Here is a 16,059-nt window from a genome sequence, read left to right as displayed (position 1 = left end):
GTTTTAAAATTTGTCCTAAGATTTTTGGTCCAACTAATGCAAATGAAAATAAGTAAAAACTATAAAAGAAGAAATAAGGTTTTTAGTATTTGCAATGACAGAACTGTACTATAAAACATGGACAAAAACATTTCAAAGCTAAATAGGTGATAGAATTTGAGATGTATGGAATCAGCAGAAAGAAAAATAGACACTGTGCAAAATCTTTAATGTCAGAATAGCTTACAAAAATATTCTAAAACACCAAGGAAAAACAGAGCTAGGAAGAAAAAAGGTAAAAGACAGGAATATAGAAGACAATATAGATACTACAAACATAACTGAAAAAGAGATATTTAAATATATAAAAAACGTTTCTAAGCTCAAGAAAGATATAAATACTTAAGATTATTAGTAGGACGGGGAAGACACCCTATGCAGGATCTGCATAGGGGATCTGCATAGGGTGTCTTCCCCCTCCTACTAATAATCCTGGGCATTTTTTTAAGAAAACTACTTTTCTCCAATTTCATTTGGTCCTAGTGGACTTACAATTAGAATGTCTACATTTTAGAGTTACCTTTTAGATTGGTAACTCTGAAAGAAGCATTGTTAATTCTCATATATATATGTATCAACCTGCACTTAAAAAAATACTCACTGGGGATATTTGGCTTCCTGGTTTGCAATTAGAGACCAGAATTATGTGTAACATCTCTGGTGGAATAAAATCTGTTACTTGTAGTCATGGACAAAGTCATAAGCATAGAGTAAATGACAGAAATTTCATTTTGGGTAGCTGGCAAGAGTGTAGTTTGATGAGTTAATAAGTCTCACAGCAAGAAGAAGAAATAATGGGATTGTTTGAAAGCCCAGTAACGGGTCACACTGATCAGCAAGAGGGCCCCAAGATTGATCACAGAGCTTTCTAAGACATCTAGGAAAGCTGGATACTCCAGTCTTATCTTTTGTATAAGAGTAACCCTGACTGTCCTGTCGGGATAAAGAAAAACCTTCCTACTCAGCACTACTGAAAGGGTAAATGTCTGCTTTCAGACATGCAGTCACAGAAAGGGAAAGCTCTCCCTGAAGGAACTGAAAGAACAGATTCTTCTTAAGCACATTTGCATCTGTGTTAAAAGCAAGCATTTACAGAAAGAACGAATTCTGGTAGTCCCCAAAATATCTAGGCCAGAAGTTGAGAGTCAAGTTCCAGATTTCCTCTGTACTCTTCACTACGCACATATAATCAACTGTTAAATCTTGATGTTTCTGCTTTTTAAATATTTATCCAACCTGCCTCTTATGATATCCCTCTTGCTACTATTTTACTTCACGTGATCATCATTTCTCACCAAGATTACTGGATTAGTTTCTCGACTGTTTTCTGTCTCTGGTTTCACCTCCCTCCATCTCTTTCCAATCCTAGTCTAATTCTTGAGCACCATAATCACTCCTCATAACGTTTTCAAATCCAGAAACCAATTATGCTTTATTTTACAATGAACACAAAATATTTTTATTTCTAATGAAGGTAAATTTAAAAAACAAGAAATATTCTCCTAGTTTGCTTTTAGTTTTTTAACTACTTGATGCTATTTTTTTAAGATTTGGACATTGTTTAATCTTGAATAGTTTATCTCATGACTTCTTAGAAATTTAAGGTCACCAAGACCATCTTTGCTTTGAAATCTTCCAAATTTTTGCTTATTGTTTTTAGATATTTTGAAACAAGACTCAGATTTTCATTTAAAACTTCCTTTTTGTAGTTACAGAACCTTGAGAAATAACTGTGTGGTACAAATGTTTAATCTTAATATACGGTATATCACAAACATAGGCTCAAATTATAAGACACATAGTACAGGTCAGCTAACAAGGAACAGAGCATTTTTCATCAATATAATTGTTGGTAAATAATTCCTACACATAATATACAGGTCAAGTGATGCATTATTCATTTGTCAGGTGTTCTTATAGAGCTTGGATAATGCCCATTAGTTCTTAAAGGTATGTTATGATGTGAAAACCACATAAAAATGTTTATTTCTCACATATACATTTTAAAATTAACTTAAGGAAAATATTGCTACCATAAAATGTTTCACTTACTATTATGAGTAGTTTTAAAAATAGTGGGCTACAAAATGACATAACAATTCCTTAGTGGGGCATTACAAAGCCCTCCACAGTCCAGCCTTTACCTACCTTCTTACCTAATCTCTCACTGTTCCTCAACATATTCTAAATTAGCTAGCAATAAAAAATATCCCAGGTTGTTTTTAGTCTGGGTTCTTTTGTATATGACATTCTTTTACAGAAAAGTTAATTTATCTTCCCTTCCACTAACCGTCTCACTGGGTAACTTCCCCTCTACTAGAGTGACACTAACAAGCCTGCAGAGCTGGACCATTCCCAGGCCACTAATGCTTCTCCCACTGTATGTACACACAGACAGACACACTGATGGGGCTGAGATAAGATTAGAACATAGCAGATGTGACCTACCTATGCCTAGCAAGGTTTTTATTAATTACATTGGCTTTTCACCAAAAAAATTGGGACTAACAACTAGCGAGATCATACGGAGGTTTGCACCTGGCCAGCTGCAAGTGGCAGTGGCAGATCTTGTTCATCAACAGGCACGTACTCCTGGATCATCCCAGAATACACACCTACCACTTCAGGAGGGGCTTTACCTTCTGCATGAGTATGTAGCTCATGTAGCTATTCATAAATAATACTCACATTTCAAAGACTAAAATTTAAATGCGAGATCAAATGGTAAAAAAACAGCCAAGGTGCTCCAAGAGAGAAGATTAAGGAGGGGGGAATATAACAAACCAGATAGAGAAATTAAGACAGACAGAAATAAGGGTAGGCAAATTGACTGAACAGAGTAAATAGCCCAGATTATACAGTAATCAGAGAAATATGAATTAAAACCACAAGGAGATACTTCTTTATACCAATTTACTTGGTGAAAATTAAGAAGCCTGACAATTCCAAACACTGAAAAGGATGGTAAGCAACAAGATCTATTACGTATTCCTGGAAGGAGTATAAACTGGTGCAACCACTTTAGAAAACAATTTGGCATTATCTTGTAAAGTTAGACATTTAAATAGCCTATGACCTATCAGTGTCACTCCTACATATATATGGAATATGAAGAAACATGTACAAGAATGTTCTTAGAAGCAGTATTCCTAATTGGACAGAAAAGAAAAAAACAACAAAAAAGGAAACAACCCAAATGACTACCAATAGTAAACTGAAGAAACACATTTTTCACATAATCACATAATGGGAACATATAACAGTGAAAATGAAAAAACTACAACTACTTAATCAAAATAGATGAATCTCAGCAACATAATGTTATATCCAAAAAGAAAATACTAGATGACAATATACAGTATGAGACCTTTTTCAAAATTAAAAGACAATACTTTCAACAATATATTATTTAGATAATGCATATATGTTTTAAAAGTTTTATAGTTTTAAAAGCAACTTTTAAAAACCCACAAAAGAATGATAAATGTGGTAAGTGTGAATTCCACAGCACTGGTTGCTTTGGAATATAGAAGGAACACCCAAGGAAAAAAAAAATTATTAGTTCTTGGGTTAGAGTTAGATAATGTGTATTTTAAAAATAAGTTAATACTAAATAAGGAACAAAATTGTCATCACCATAGGATTCCAGGTGCTTATGTTTTATCTGTCATTTAAATTATGGAATTATTAAATCTTTCCTAAATAGATTTAATATCTTATAAATTTCAATGTATCAGTATAGTAACTTTTGAAAAATTCATCACAAGTATATATTTCTTAAAACTTCTACAGTATCAAATTTCCTTGGCTCTTTTTCAAAAAAGAAAGAAATGAAAGACTTTATAATACCTGATTTCCATGAAGGTCCAAGACATCTAAGCTTTTTAGATTCTCCAGATTTGAGATTTTCTTGATTCTAAAAATCAGAATGAGTAGAAATATGGACGTATCACATCTACTGTATATCAAAACATGCTAAGGCATAACTCATTTTAATTCATTCCCTATCTATATACATAGTCAGGTAGAGAAATAGCAGTATATATATAGGAGGGATATTATACGATTATATATTAAACAAAAACATGTTTCTTTTTTATATATATAATGTGAAAAATACGTGGGGTAGAATGTCCCAAAGACAGCTTAAAAGTTGTATCTTCAGAAAAGAGCAATTCTACTTCTAAGAACATTAGGCGAAGGCAACTCCCTTCACCTGAGACATGACCTCAACTCCTTTCCTCAGTCCCCAGGGCACTAGGCGGCCTGACCATGACCCGCCTCCAGCCTCGCCTCCAGCCTCGCCTCCTGCGGACTCCACAGCTTTCTTGCTGTCGCTGACCTAAGAAGTCCGCGTGTGCCTTGGATGTTCACCCTGGCTGCTCCTTTTTCCTTACTGTGCTTCCCCTGAACAGCACGTGGGTCACTCCTTCACATTATTCAGGTCTTGGCTCAAATGTCTTTCCACAGCAGCCTCACCAGATGACCGTATCAGAAATAGCTCTGTCTTCCTGTTCTCATTACTCTCTTTCCCCTGATTTAATTGACTTCATTGCATTTATCCTTGCCTAAAATTATATTACCTATGTGTTTACTTTCTTATGACTTCCTTGCTCAAACCAAAATGTGGGCTTCAAGGGGGCAGAAACTTCGACATGTTCTCTACATTATCCCCAGAAATCAGGACGGTGCCTGGCACCAAACAGGCACCCGAAAAATATTTGTTTAATGAATAAATGAACATACTAACTAAAAGGATGAGTTTTACATGCAAGAGTATTCATAACAAGATTATTATCACAGAGACAAACTGAATACCACCGAAATGCTTTCTACTGGACATATTCAGCTTGTGAATATTTGAAATTTTTTGTTTGCCATCTTGTGAAAATATAAAACACTGCTATAAAATAAAAAACACAGGATTTTACCTCCAAAATGCCCCCTCTTATAAGGGTTAGGACCTTCCCAATGTCTTCCTTACTCCTATCTTCTATGGCCACCTTACCTGTCCATCTGTCTCCAACTATACTCTTCTAACAAAACAAAACCCACCTCCCTTTTATTGTTCTCCCTTCCATAGGTCTGACTTTCTCCTACTACTGTGATTTAGTAGAAGGAAAGGGCATTGGCAAGGAAGGATAAAAGTGAAGCTCATGCTATCCATCTTTATCATCATCTGCCTATCACTATTGTCATTACTGTTTACTATTTTCAAAGAACAGTTTCCATCTTCCTAAATATTTCCAGGATGTGGATTATCCCTTGAAACTTCATATATGCTGATTACTATGTAAACATAATGCAAATTTAAACTTCATAAATTGCTATCTCCATTTGACCTCAGCCATCTTTTATCATCACCAAATCTGGAATTCTATAACCAATCATACACCCACTGTGTACCATCATGCGTGACTTCTCTCTCCCTTATCTCACACACACAAATGCATGTATCCACATACACACCACACTCCCCTCATCTTATCTTTTATTCTTCCTATCTCTATTTTCCATCGTATTTTGGGAGAATTTCTCAAGCTTACGCTAGCATGGGAAAACAGATAAAACTTTCTACAAAAGAATTCCTCTTACACTTGAAATACCTGGAAAAGTTAGAGATAATTACAGTACCCTAATAATACCTAATAATACGGCTTAGGACACAGTGATGCTTTCTAACAGCAATCTTGACCTCACAGCTGTTAGAAAAGGCTTTTGTCAATTCTTTAAATGCCCAAGCTCACATTCCTTAAAATAGTGGTTCCCAAACTTTTGTGTGTATCAGGATCATCTGGAAGGCTTGCTAAAATAAAGATTGCTGAGCCCACCTCCAGAGTTTTGGGGACAGGTTCCAAAAATGTGCATTTCTAACAAGTGATTGGATGGTTGGTGTTGATGCTAATGGTCCAGGGATCACATTTTGAGAAGTATTCCCTAAAATATATACCTTCTTCTTCATCAAACCTCAATCCCCTCCTCAGATGAGCTTATGAGGGTGAACTCACCTACTTAACAGAAAATACAAAAGCCTATTCTAAGGACATAGTCAAAGATGTAGAGGAAAGATTTACAGACAAAGATTTTTATCACAGCAAAAATAAAAAAGACAATTTCAATGTCTAACAAAAGGGAAATATTAAATTATTACATATATATTATACAGTTCTTTAAAAATTATATTTTCAAGAACATTTACTGATATTGGCAAATGAAAATAATAATAAGTATTCAAGTGAAAAATACTTAGTATAAAAACCAATTTTGTAAAACTGGTATGTGAATATAGAAGAAAGGGTGCTTCTCAGTGTTGACAACCAAAACTTGGAAATAGACAAAGGGATGACTCTGTGTCCTTTCAATGTTATATTAGAGCATTTTCAACAGCCTACCTAAGGCTCATCTGACTACTTAGCACTGACTGGAGCCCAAACTCCATAAAGTTATATACTATCTTGTAGAAAACTGATGAGAGATGTAATGATGATTGTTGCCAGGTAGGAATATAATTTATTTCTGCCTAACAGAAAAGATAACCTATAGGGTTATGATTTTACTGCTTTGTAGGTTAACTTGTTTTATAACTTAACAATCTTATTCTACCATTTTTTATTTTTCATTGACTATAAACATACAAGTTTCTCTTATCCTCCTTTGAACCAGCTTTGTCACCCTACTGGTTCCCTCATTACTGAGTTAATTAAAACACTGGCCTGTAATTTCTTATTTATCTGAGAATTATATTTTTAACATTTTGAAAGTTATAATCAAGGGATGGAGACTGTCTCAGCCCAAATTTCTCTGACTTGGAGGATCAGTGTAATCTGTTTCCTTATTTATCATAAATTCTGTGCACTTTTAAGGTACTTCAACCACAGAAATCTTCATGTGCAATGTGTCTTCCCATAAAATTCCACCAGGGCCCCACATATTGTTAAGCTACCCAGTAAAACAGAACCTATTTATGATGACTTCAAGCATTCTCTTAGCTTTGACACATAGTGGCTTTATGACTCTCCAGATTCTGATTGTCCAGGTGAACAGGAAGAAAAGTTAGCAAATTGCTCAGTCAGTTTAACCCAAAACCAACCAAAACACTTTCTGTCTTGTTCTCATGAACTGCCCTTGCCATAGATTCTCTCTCTACCATCACACCTGAAATGAATAAAACTGATCCAATTCTAAAGAATTCAGAGGCAGATGAAGACATCGACTGACCTAGGAGGCCATGGGTCAGATCAGTATTGATGTGAGGAATCTGGAGAATCCTAGTCAATTTCCAAATAGCTGAAGACATTTACATTAACAGCAATTTTTAAAGTTCTCCCATTAAACAGAACTACAACTAAAAAAGGACAAGGCTCACCCATCTCCTCAGCAGCTACAGATCCCTCGGGATATACCACAGCCAGTCTCCACAGGCCACATGCTATTTATTACTGAGACCCACTCGAGGATCTATGGGAAGATGAGGCTTTTCAAATGTCAGAGACAAATCCTTAAGGGAATCTTCACAGGATTAAAAGAAAAGGAATATGGAATTTCAGGGTCTGGAGGAAAATTCTGTATCTATAGTCCTGGGTGATCAGAAGAAACTGAAGGAAAGTTCTGTTCATTAGCCTGTAATCAAGAAGATTTTACAAAGATAAAGGGGGGATAGAAAACAGAAAAGTCAGACGGCAGGAACTTCAGTAGCGAAGCGGTACAGAGGGGTTGGAAGTTGTTTGGCAGCAATGTGAACTTCACGTACAGAATCTGAGCAGGGTCCTTCTAACTTCAGGCAGAAATCTTTGTTGGAGCTGCTTGAACTTAGAGGCATATGGTTGCCCTGGATTTTCACATATGGTTCCACTGCCTTGGACAAAAAGATGGTGTAGGGCTTTGCGAGGTGGGAGGGAGAAAACTTTCTGGACTTGACCAACAGGGGCAACAAGTCACCCAAGACAAACCTGAGGAGCAGGTGGCCGACCGCTCCACTCTTCCTCAGCATTCCTCACCAGGTTTGCCTGCTACTCAACAAAAGCACTCCCTCAAGATGGATTCACATCTTCAAGGCTCACAGGTCCCTCACCTCAACAAAGTCAGCCGCTGGAGAGCAGCAGGCATATGTTTTAGGGATCAGATTTGCATTGTATTGATAATTCAGAAATATGCAGTTTGGTAGAATGTGGAAAGTTGTCTTCTGACTCATTTTCTTTTTTATTCAAGAACACTAACAGTTCTAGAACTGTTTAACAGCTATTTTACTTTTGTGAAAAATAAAGTAAAATCTGGCCAAAAGCAAGCAAACAAAAAGATGGAGGAGTTAGAAAAAGGAAGAAGAGACTACATTAGATTGCTTTTACTTGACCAAGGTAAGGATATAGAAAAGGCCATTTGTCTCTTAGAGGTGGAAGAGCAAATGGACCTTGAAGAAGGTCAGAAGGTCATACATACTCATGTCTTCAAGGCACAAAATATTTTGAAAAGGCTTCTTTAAAGTTTAAACAGTTACCAAGGGGAAAGGGGCTGGGGGTCGGGGGGTGGGAAGGGAGGGATAAGTGGGAAAAGGGGCATTACGATTAGCACACATAATGTAGGGGGGTGGACATGGGAAAGGCAGTGTACACAGAGGAGACAAGTAATGATTCCATAGCATCTTACGACGCTGATGGACAGTGACTGTAATGGGGTATGTGGGGGGGACTTGATAATGCGGGAAGTCTAGTTACCATAATGTTGTTCAAGTAATTGCACATTAATGATATCAAAATTAAAAAGTTTAAAAAAAGCTTAAAAGGTTACTTTCAAGCAGCCAGAGAAGCTGAAAAGTAGTAGCGATAAAAGAGAGTAGATTGTGACATGATTTAAAACATTAGGAAGCGGAAGCAGCTCCTAGACACTATTTTAAAACTAGACAAGGTGAATTAAAAAAATATATCACTGGAAAACACCTTATTCAAGGACTGAAAGGAGGGCTAAAGAATAAATGGAAGAATAAATGGAAGCTAAACAAACAAATTAATAATTCTAAGTATCAGAAACCAGTGAAGAAACCTCGGGGGAGAGAACAGGGAGCTCCTAAAAGGGAATGCCTCACACGTAGGAAGAGCTTTTTAATCTTCACTTTACTCACTGAACTGCTCTGGTAGCAGAGTCCTGCTACACATAGTTTGTGCATATCTAACCTTGTAAAGGTCACGTTACATCTCCATTTCTTCATCTGTAAAATCAGAGAGCTAATCTCTGAGGTTATCTCAAGCTCTAATACTGCATGATCCTATAATTCTCCCAGATTTCCTCATGCTACCATAATGCTTAATTTAATGTTTGAACCAACTGTAGGTGATTAACTACAATGATGGGGAACTTTCCAGAAGCCACAGAACAGACAAGAGCCTAGAACCCTGAGACAAGATCTTGGAAAAAAGTATTTAATTTTACCATTGGCTAGTGAGAATGAAGAGATAATTTAAGATCTGTGCTGTGGGGGAAGAAAAAGAGGGGGAAGGGAACCAAGCTTAGGTATAACACCCTATCTAAAGTTCATCATTTTATAATATCAAAATCATTTGTAGAGTTTGCTAACTGGCCCTTTTTGTGAGCACTACAAAAGCTACCCAGTAAAGCAGAATGGAGAGAAAGGTCAAGAACAAGCCTCAGGGAAATGGGTCGGGAATTGTGTGGGTGCACTACGTAACAGAGCCGTAGAAAAGAATTAGAAAAGTCCCTACAGTACATAACATTAATACATACTGAAAATACCACCCGAATAGGAATCATCAGCAGTTTGATAATCACAAGGTATCAAATGTCTACCCTTAGTCAAGCAATGGAAAGAATCACAAGTGAAACACATAAACCTAAAGTGAATACACACACTTACATACAGTCTAAGAAAACATCAAGTCAAAGCCAAAGTCTTCCGCTTATTCCATAAAATGCATGGCACTGGAACCCAATGGAAATAATAAAATACACCATCAGTAAATTTTAACTAATTGTCAGACCAAATCTCATAAAACAAATGTCTGAATCTTAATTCATTCAAATAATCTTTCAAAAAATTCAGTACCTTAGTTTCTTAAGTATCTCAATTCTAAGTTGCCATCTAAACTATTCTAACTATAACAATATCAACATTAGTCCTAAGAATAACAAACAAAAACTTATCTGCAAAGGGATTACCTGTTTTTCCCCAACAGAAGGACACGGAGGGATCTCAAAGTAGAAAGCCCACTAATTTCTTCAATCTGGTTATCATATAAATCCAAGAATATTAGCCTCTGTAGATTAGAAATATTTTGGATCCGAGTTATAAAATTGTGTTGAAAGTTCAACAAACGAAGGTGTTCTTCCCCATCGATGATCGGACATACAGTCAGCTTTTGCCTAGAAAACAGTAAAAAAAGTTAAAGTTCTGACTTGGCAGCCTGCCTTCTCTTACAAATATTGTTAATAGTATTAGTATCTTTGTGCTTCCATGCTGTGAGGAGAAAAAGATATATAGAACTAATTTTTGCCTCCATGAACAAACAGTCCCGGATCTAACTGTAAATCACTCATATAAAAGCCAATATACTTTGATAAGGGTAATCATTACATTTAACTTCTCATTGTATTAAAAAATCTCCAATATCATTTATTTGATAAAATTGACTTACTATCAGAAAACACTCAATGTAACTGCCTTCTGCAATAGAAAGTGACACAATTCAAATAACTATGTCATCTAATCACAAAAATGCCTTAGCCATCAACCCATTGACATAAAGACTGCCCAGGCAAGTAAGTCATCAGAAAATAAATAAAAAATCTCTCATAGAATCATAGACTCTTGAGCTGGATGGTATCTTAGGAAGAACAATCTAAAGTTCACTAAGATAAGATAATTTAATCCTGAAATCCATTAATAGTAAGGTGGTCCTTACCTTTCCTCAGAGGCTTAGATTTTAAGTATATACCTACATGTTCAACGCTAACTTTGAGCTTTGCAGAAATTGAGAATGCTGTAGGGAAGGATGAAACGTTAATAATATATACTTTAGCTGTATTTAATATAGTAATCCTCTATATACCAAAAGTAATAATAATGTATTACATGTGAATTAAATTGCAGGGTACTTTAATAATTCTACTAGTATAGTAAAATGGCCAGATAAGAGTGATTCTACTATTTTTAACACAGTTGTCAAGGAAAATGTAGCTCTACTGATCAGTGTGAACTCTAATTGGAAAATTTATTCAAAATATGTCCTTTTAGTTAAAATCAAGTTAATGTAACCTTTAAATAAAATAAGAATGCTATAAGCATCAGTGAAACTGTGGAAGTGACTGGAATCCTCCTCATAAAGAGAAAAAAGAATGATTAGCACAAGGGTAACTGAATGTTAATGGTTGATAAAAATATGATGTTTAAAGATACAGGCCCTGAACAAATTGGTTTAAAATAGAACAAAAGTAAAAATATTAGGTAATAGTTTAATTTTTTTAATGTGTGCTCAGTATTTACAAATCATTTCATGAATTCAATTGTATTACCACTTTTGGTATTTTTGTTTTACAAATTATAAATGAATAAATTGTAAGTACAGGCATACTTTGGAGATATTGAGAGTTTAGCTCCAGACTACCACAATCAATATTTCAATAAAGCAAGTCAAGTGAATTTTTTGGTTTCCCAGTGCATATAAAAATTATGTTTACACTGCACTGCAATCTATTAAGTGTGTGCTAGCATTATGTCTAAAAAAACTATTTCTAAAAAAATGTTTTGATGTCTAAAAAAAATTAAGGTACATATCTTAATTTAAAAATACTTTATTGCTAACAAATGCTAACTATCATCTGAGCTTTCAGTGAGTTGTAATCTTTTTGCTAGTGGAGGGTCTTGCCTTGATGTTGACGGCTGCTGACTGATCAGAGTGGGGATTACTGAAGGTTACGGAAGCTGTGGCAATTTCGTAAAATAAGACAATGAGGTTTGCCATTTTAATTGACTCTTCTTTCATCAACAATTTCTATGGAGCATGTAATGCTATATGATAGCACTTCACCCACAGAATTTCTTTCAAAATTGGAGTTGAACCTCTCAAACCCTGCCAGTGCTTTATCAACTAAGTTAACAGAATATTTACAGAATATTCTAAATCCCTTGTTGTCATTCCAAGAATCTTCACAGCATCTTCACCAGAGTAGAGTCCATCTCAGGAAACCACTTTCTTTGCTCATCCATAAGAAGCAACTCCTTATCCGCTGAAGTTTTATTATGAGATGCAGTAACTCAGTGACATCCTCAGGCCCCCACTCTGATTCTAGGTCTCTTGCTGTCTCAACCACATCTGTACTTACTTCCTGCCCTGAAGTCTTGAAACGCTCAAAGTCATCCATGAGGGACAGAATCAACTTCTTCCAAATTCCTGTTAGTGTTGATACTTTGACCTACTTTCATGAGTCACAAATGTTCTTAATAGCATCCAGAATGGTAAATCCTTTCCAGAAGGTTTTCAACTTATTTTGCCCAGAACCATCAGAGGAATCACTATTTATGGCAGCTATAGTCTTGCAAATTGTGTATCTTAAATAGTAAGGCCTGAAAGTCCAAATGAGTCCTTATCCATAGACTGTGGAAAGGATGCTATTTTAGCAGGCATGAAAACATTAATCTCATTGTATGACTCCATCAGAGCTCTTGGGTGACCAGGTGCATTGTTAATGAGCAGTAATATTTTGAAAGGAATCTCTTTTTTTTTTTAAAGTAAGTCTCAATTATGGGCTTAAATATTTAGTAAATCATGTTGTACACACATGGGCTGTCATTCCGGGCTTTGTTGTTCCATTTGCAGACACAGGAAGAATAGATTTCAAATAATTTTTAAGGGTCCTAGAATTTTCAGAATGGCAAATGATCACTGGCTTCAACATAAAGTCACAAGCTGCATAAGCCCCCAACAAGATAGTCAGCCTGTCCTTTGAAGCTCTGAAGCCAGGCACTGACTCCTCCTCTCTAGGTTAGAAAGCCCTAGAAGGCATCTTCTTCCAGTATAGGGCTGTTTCACTTAAAATGAAAACCTATTGTTTAGTGTAGCCATTTCATTATTTTAGTGAGACCTTCTGGATAATTTACTGAGCTTCTAAATCAGTGCTTGCTGTTTCACCTTGTACTCACTATATCACGGAGATGGTTTCTTTCCTTCAACCTCATGAACCAACCTCTACTAGCCTCAAACTGTTCCGTAGCTTCCTCACCTCTTTCAGCTTCCATAGACTTGAAGAGTCGGGTACTTGCTCTTTGATTTAAGGTACTACTGTGGCTGATTTGATCTTCTGTTCAGACCACTAAAACTTCTCCATATCAGCGATAAGACTGTTTCTCTTTCTTATCATTCACGTGTTCACCGGAGCAGCACTTTTAATTTCCATCAAGAACTCTTTGCATTCACACGTGGCTGTTTGGCTTTCAGCCTACTTCCACTCTAGATACGCCTTCCTCACCAAGCTTAATCATTGTAAGCTTTTGATTTAAAATGAGAGACATGTGACTCTTTCTTTCACTTTAACCCTCAGAGGCACCGAAGGATTATTCATTTCAATACTGTTGTGTCTCAGGGAATAGGGAGGCCTGAGAAGAGAAAGCGAGACAGGGGAACAGCCAGCCAACAGGGCAGTCAGAACACACACATTTGTCAATTAAATTTACTATCTTATATGGACATGGTTCTAGGATCTCCTGACAATTACAATAATAACAAAAAAGATCACTGATCATAGATCACTATAACAAATATAATAATAATGAAAACTTTAAAAATATTGCAACAGTTACCAAAAAGTGACACAGAGACATGAAGTGAGCAACTACTACTGCAAAAAAGACACCAACAGACTTGTGCAGAAGGATTGCCACCAACCTTCAATTTGTAAAAAAAATGCAACATCTGTGAAGAACAACACAGTGAAGTGCAATCAATGAGATATGCCTGTAATTCTAGTTTAAATTTTGTATCTTTGTGCATCATCTTAGCAAAAAACTTAAATTGTCTCACTTGTCCTGCTTCTGTCTTCCTCGGTTTCTCATAGTCAAACTTACTGGTACCCCCAGCTTCTAGTTCACCTAAAACACTCAAAACACAATACTGCAGAGATGTCATGAGAGTTACTGCCCTCAAATGTTACTCTGCCTGCAAAATGACATGTTGCATCCTTCAAGGAGCTTTCTCCTAACTCAGAACATGAGTAGTCCATGACAATTTGCTATTAGGAGTGCACTGTTAAGCTAATAAATCTGTTTAAAAGTTTGTTGTTACATATCCACTACTAAGGTAAAGGTATGCACTGCAGAGATGGTTTCTTTGCTGGTGATAGCATGAAGGTAGGTTTGGGATCTTTCATCCACCACTCTATTGCAGATACCTACTGAGATTTAAAGATGAGAATCAAGATCTAAATATATTCATTCAAAAATTTCTGAGAGCCTTTTATGTCCCAGGCTCTGTTCTAGGTGCTAGGGATACAGAACTGAACAAAACTCCAGCGTTTGTGGAGCTTATATAATAATAGGTGGAGACAAAGAACAAACTTGATAAATAAAATACTTAATATGTTAGAGGGTGCTAAGTGCTAAGAAGAAAAATAAAAGCAGAGAAGAGGGCTGGGTAATGTCAGAGTAGAAGGGGCTGCAGCTTTGGAGAGGGTGGCCAGGGCCCGTCAACACTGAGATGATGACATTTGAGTGAAGACCTGAAGGAGGGAAGGGAATGAACCTGCAGTTATGCAAAGGAACAGCATTCGAGGCAGAGGGAACAAGCGCAACATCCTGAGGTGTGAGCATGCTCAGTGTATTCAAGCGGCAGCAAGGAGGCAGGTGTAGCTGTGCCAGAGTGAGTGAAGGAGAGACTGGGGGCATGGGAGGCCAACGAGTAACAGGGAACTCAACTAGAACAGGGCCCAAAAGCCCATGTGAGGGCTATGTTGTAAGCTTTTTCTACCTTACAAAATCCATTTTCATCAATGCCATATTTTAGAATTGCTACAGTACTCCTTCAGAACAGTCAAACTCTTTTTACATTATACAGATATAAAATTCCTCCCCAGACTCCTCAAAGGATAAACAAAAAATTGGTAACAGTGATTATACCTAGGTAGGAGAATTAGATAGGTAGAGAATAAGAGAAGGGAGAGAGAATTTTGTACCATGTCTGTGTCATTAATCAGTCAAAAAAATAAAATAAATTGTCCTCACCTTTGTAGGGTCAACCTGTCTGAGTACAGAATTTTCTCTTCAGAAGAACGCTGGAGAATAGGAAATGATGGCATTGATGAGCTCGCCAAATTAATGTGATCACCTACTGAAAATGATACAGAAATGACTTGATTAACAAAAACCTTTAAAATCTTGAAACTAAAGTCACCTTATATTTGGAGAACTTTAGCACCTACAAATATCTTTTCTGGGAAGTAGAATTTCTATAACTCCCCATATTTGAAATTAATTACAAAATTTGAATTTGTTCCTTTCCTCCTCAAACCTAAACTATTCTACATATGCCAAATAATTTTCCCCTTGCCTCTTAGTGCTATCTTTATCTCTTCCTAATGCTGACTCCTAACTTTGAACTTTAACTCTCTTGTAACTGAGATGATGGTCCCTCATTACCAGACACACTTGGGCCGGCACTACGACAGCCCTGCCGGATTCTGGACTTTGAAGATGTCTGAATGGAAGAATCTCCAAATGCTGACAAGGAGCTCATGGTAGTTTTCATTTCCGGCCCACACAGTTCTGTCACGTTTGGAGTGGATGAGAAGCAAGATGCTTTATTACTCTTCCATCTCCTTCAAAATATCAAAAAGTTAATCACAAAGCTACAAAAAGATGACTTTGCTGCAGGAAAATACAAAGAAAGTAGTTTTGGATAGCAAATGTAAACCTCACATCATCACTTTTTCTTTGTATAATCAGCTACTATCAGTAGAGAATATTGCAGAGACCAAAGTGGACGTTACTAAATCTTGTATACTCACAGCTAAGGTCTACAGGGT

The 16,059-nt window shown here is 36.4% G+C and overlaps 1 protein-coding gene across 12 annotated transcripts in view; it reads right to left on the bottom strand.

The window, feature by feature from the left end:
* LRRC49 (leucine rich repeat containing 49) overlaps window positions 1–16,059 on the bottom strand; it is a 201,467-nt gene that overhangs the window by 165,726 nt on the left and 19,682 nt on the right. For 6 of the 12 annotated variants that reach the window (XR_012120775.1, XM_073212107.1, XM_073212098.1 and 3 more), the window contains 3 exons: window positions 15,260–15,365; window positions 10,207–10,410; window positions 3,889–3,955 (listed from right to left, as the gene is read on the bottom strand). Coding sequence is in view for 11 of the 12 variants with exons in the window: in XM_073212098.1 (XP_073068199.1) it covers window positions 3,889–3,955; window positions 10,207–10,410; window positions 15,260–15,365 (377 nt within the window). In the remaining variant the exon portion in view is untranslated. Of the gene's footprint in view, window positions 1–3,888; window positions 3,956–10,206; window positions 10,411–15,259; window positions 15,366–15,673; window positions 15,853–16,059 lie in introns of all 12 variants that reach the window. The other 6 variants (XM_073212103.1, XM_073212104.1, XM_073212100.1 and 3 more) reach the window with 4 other exon arrangements.

Source organism: Manis javanica, chromosome 8 (genome assembly GCF_040802235.1).
Source record: "Manis javanica isolate MJ-LG chromosome 8, MJ_LKY, whole genome shotgun sequence".
Classification (NCBI taxonomy): domain Eukaryota; kingdom Metazoa; phylum Chordata; class Mammalia; order Pholidota; family Manidae; genus Manis; species Manis javanica.
This window is presented reverse-complemented; position numbering and strand designations above follow the sequence as displayed.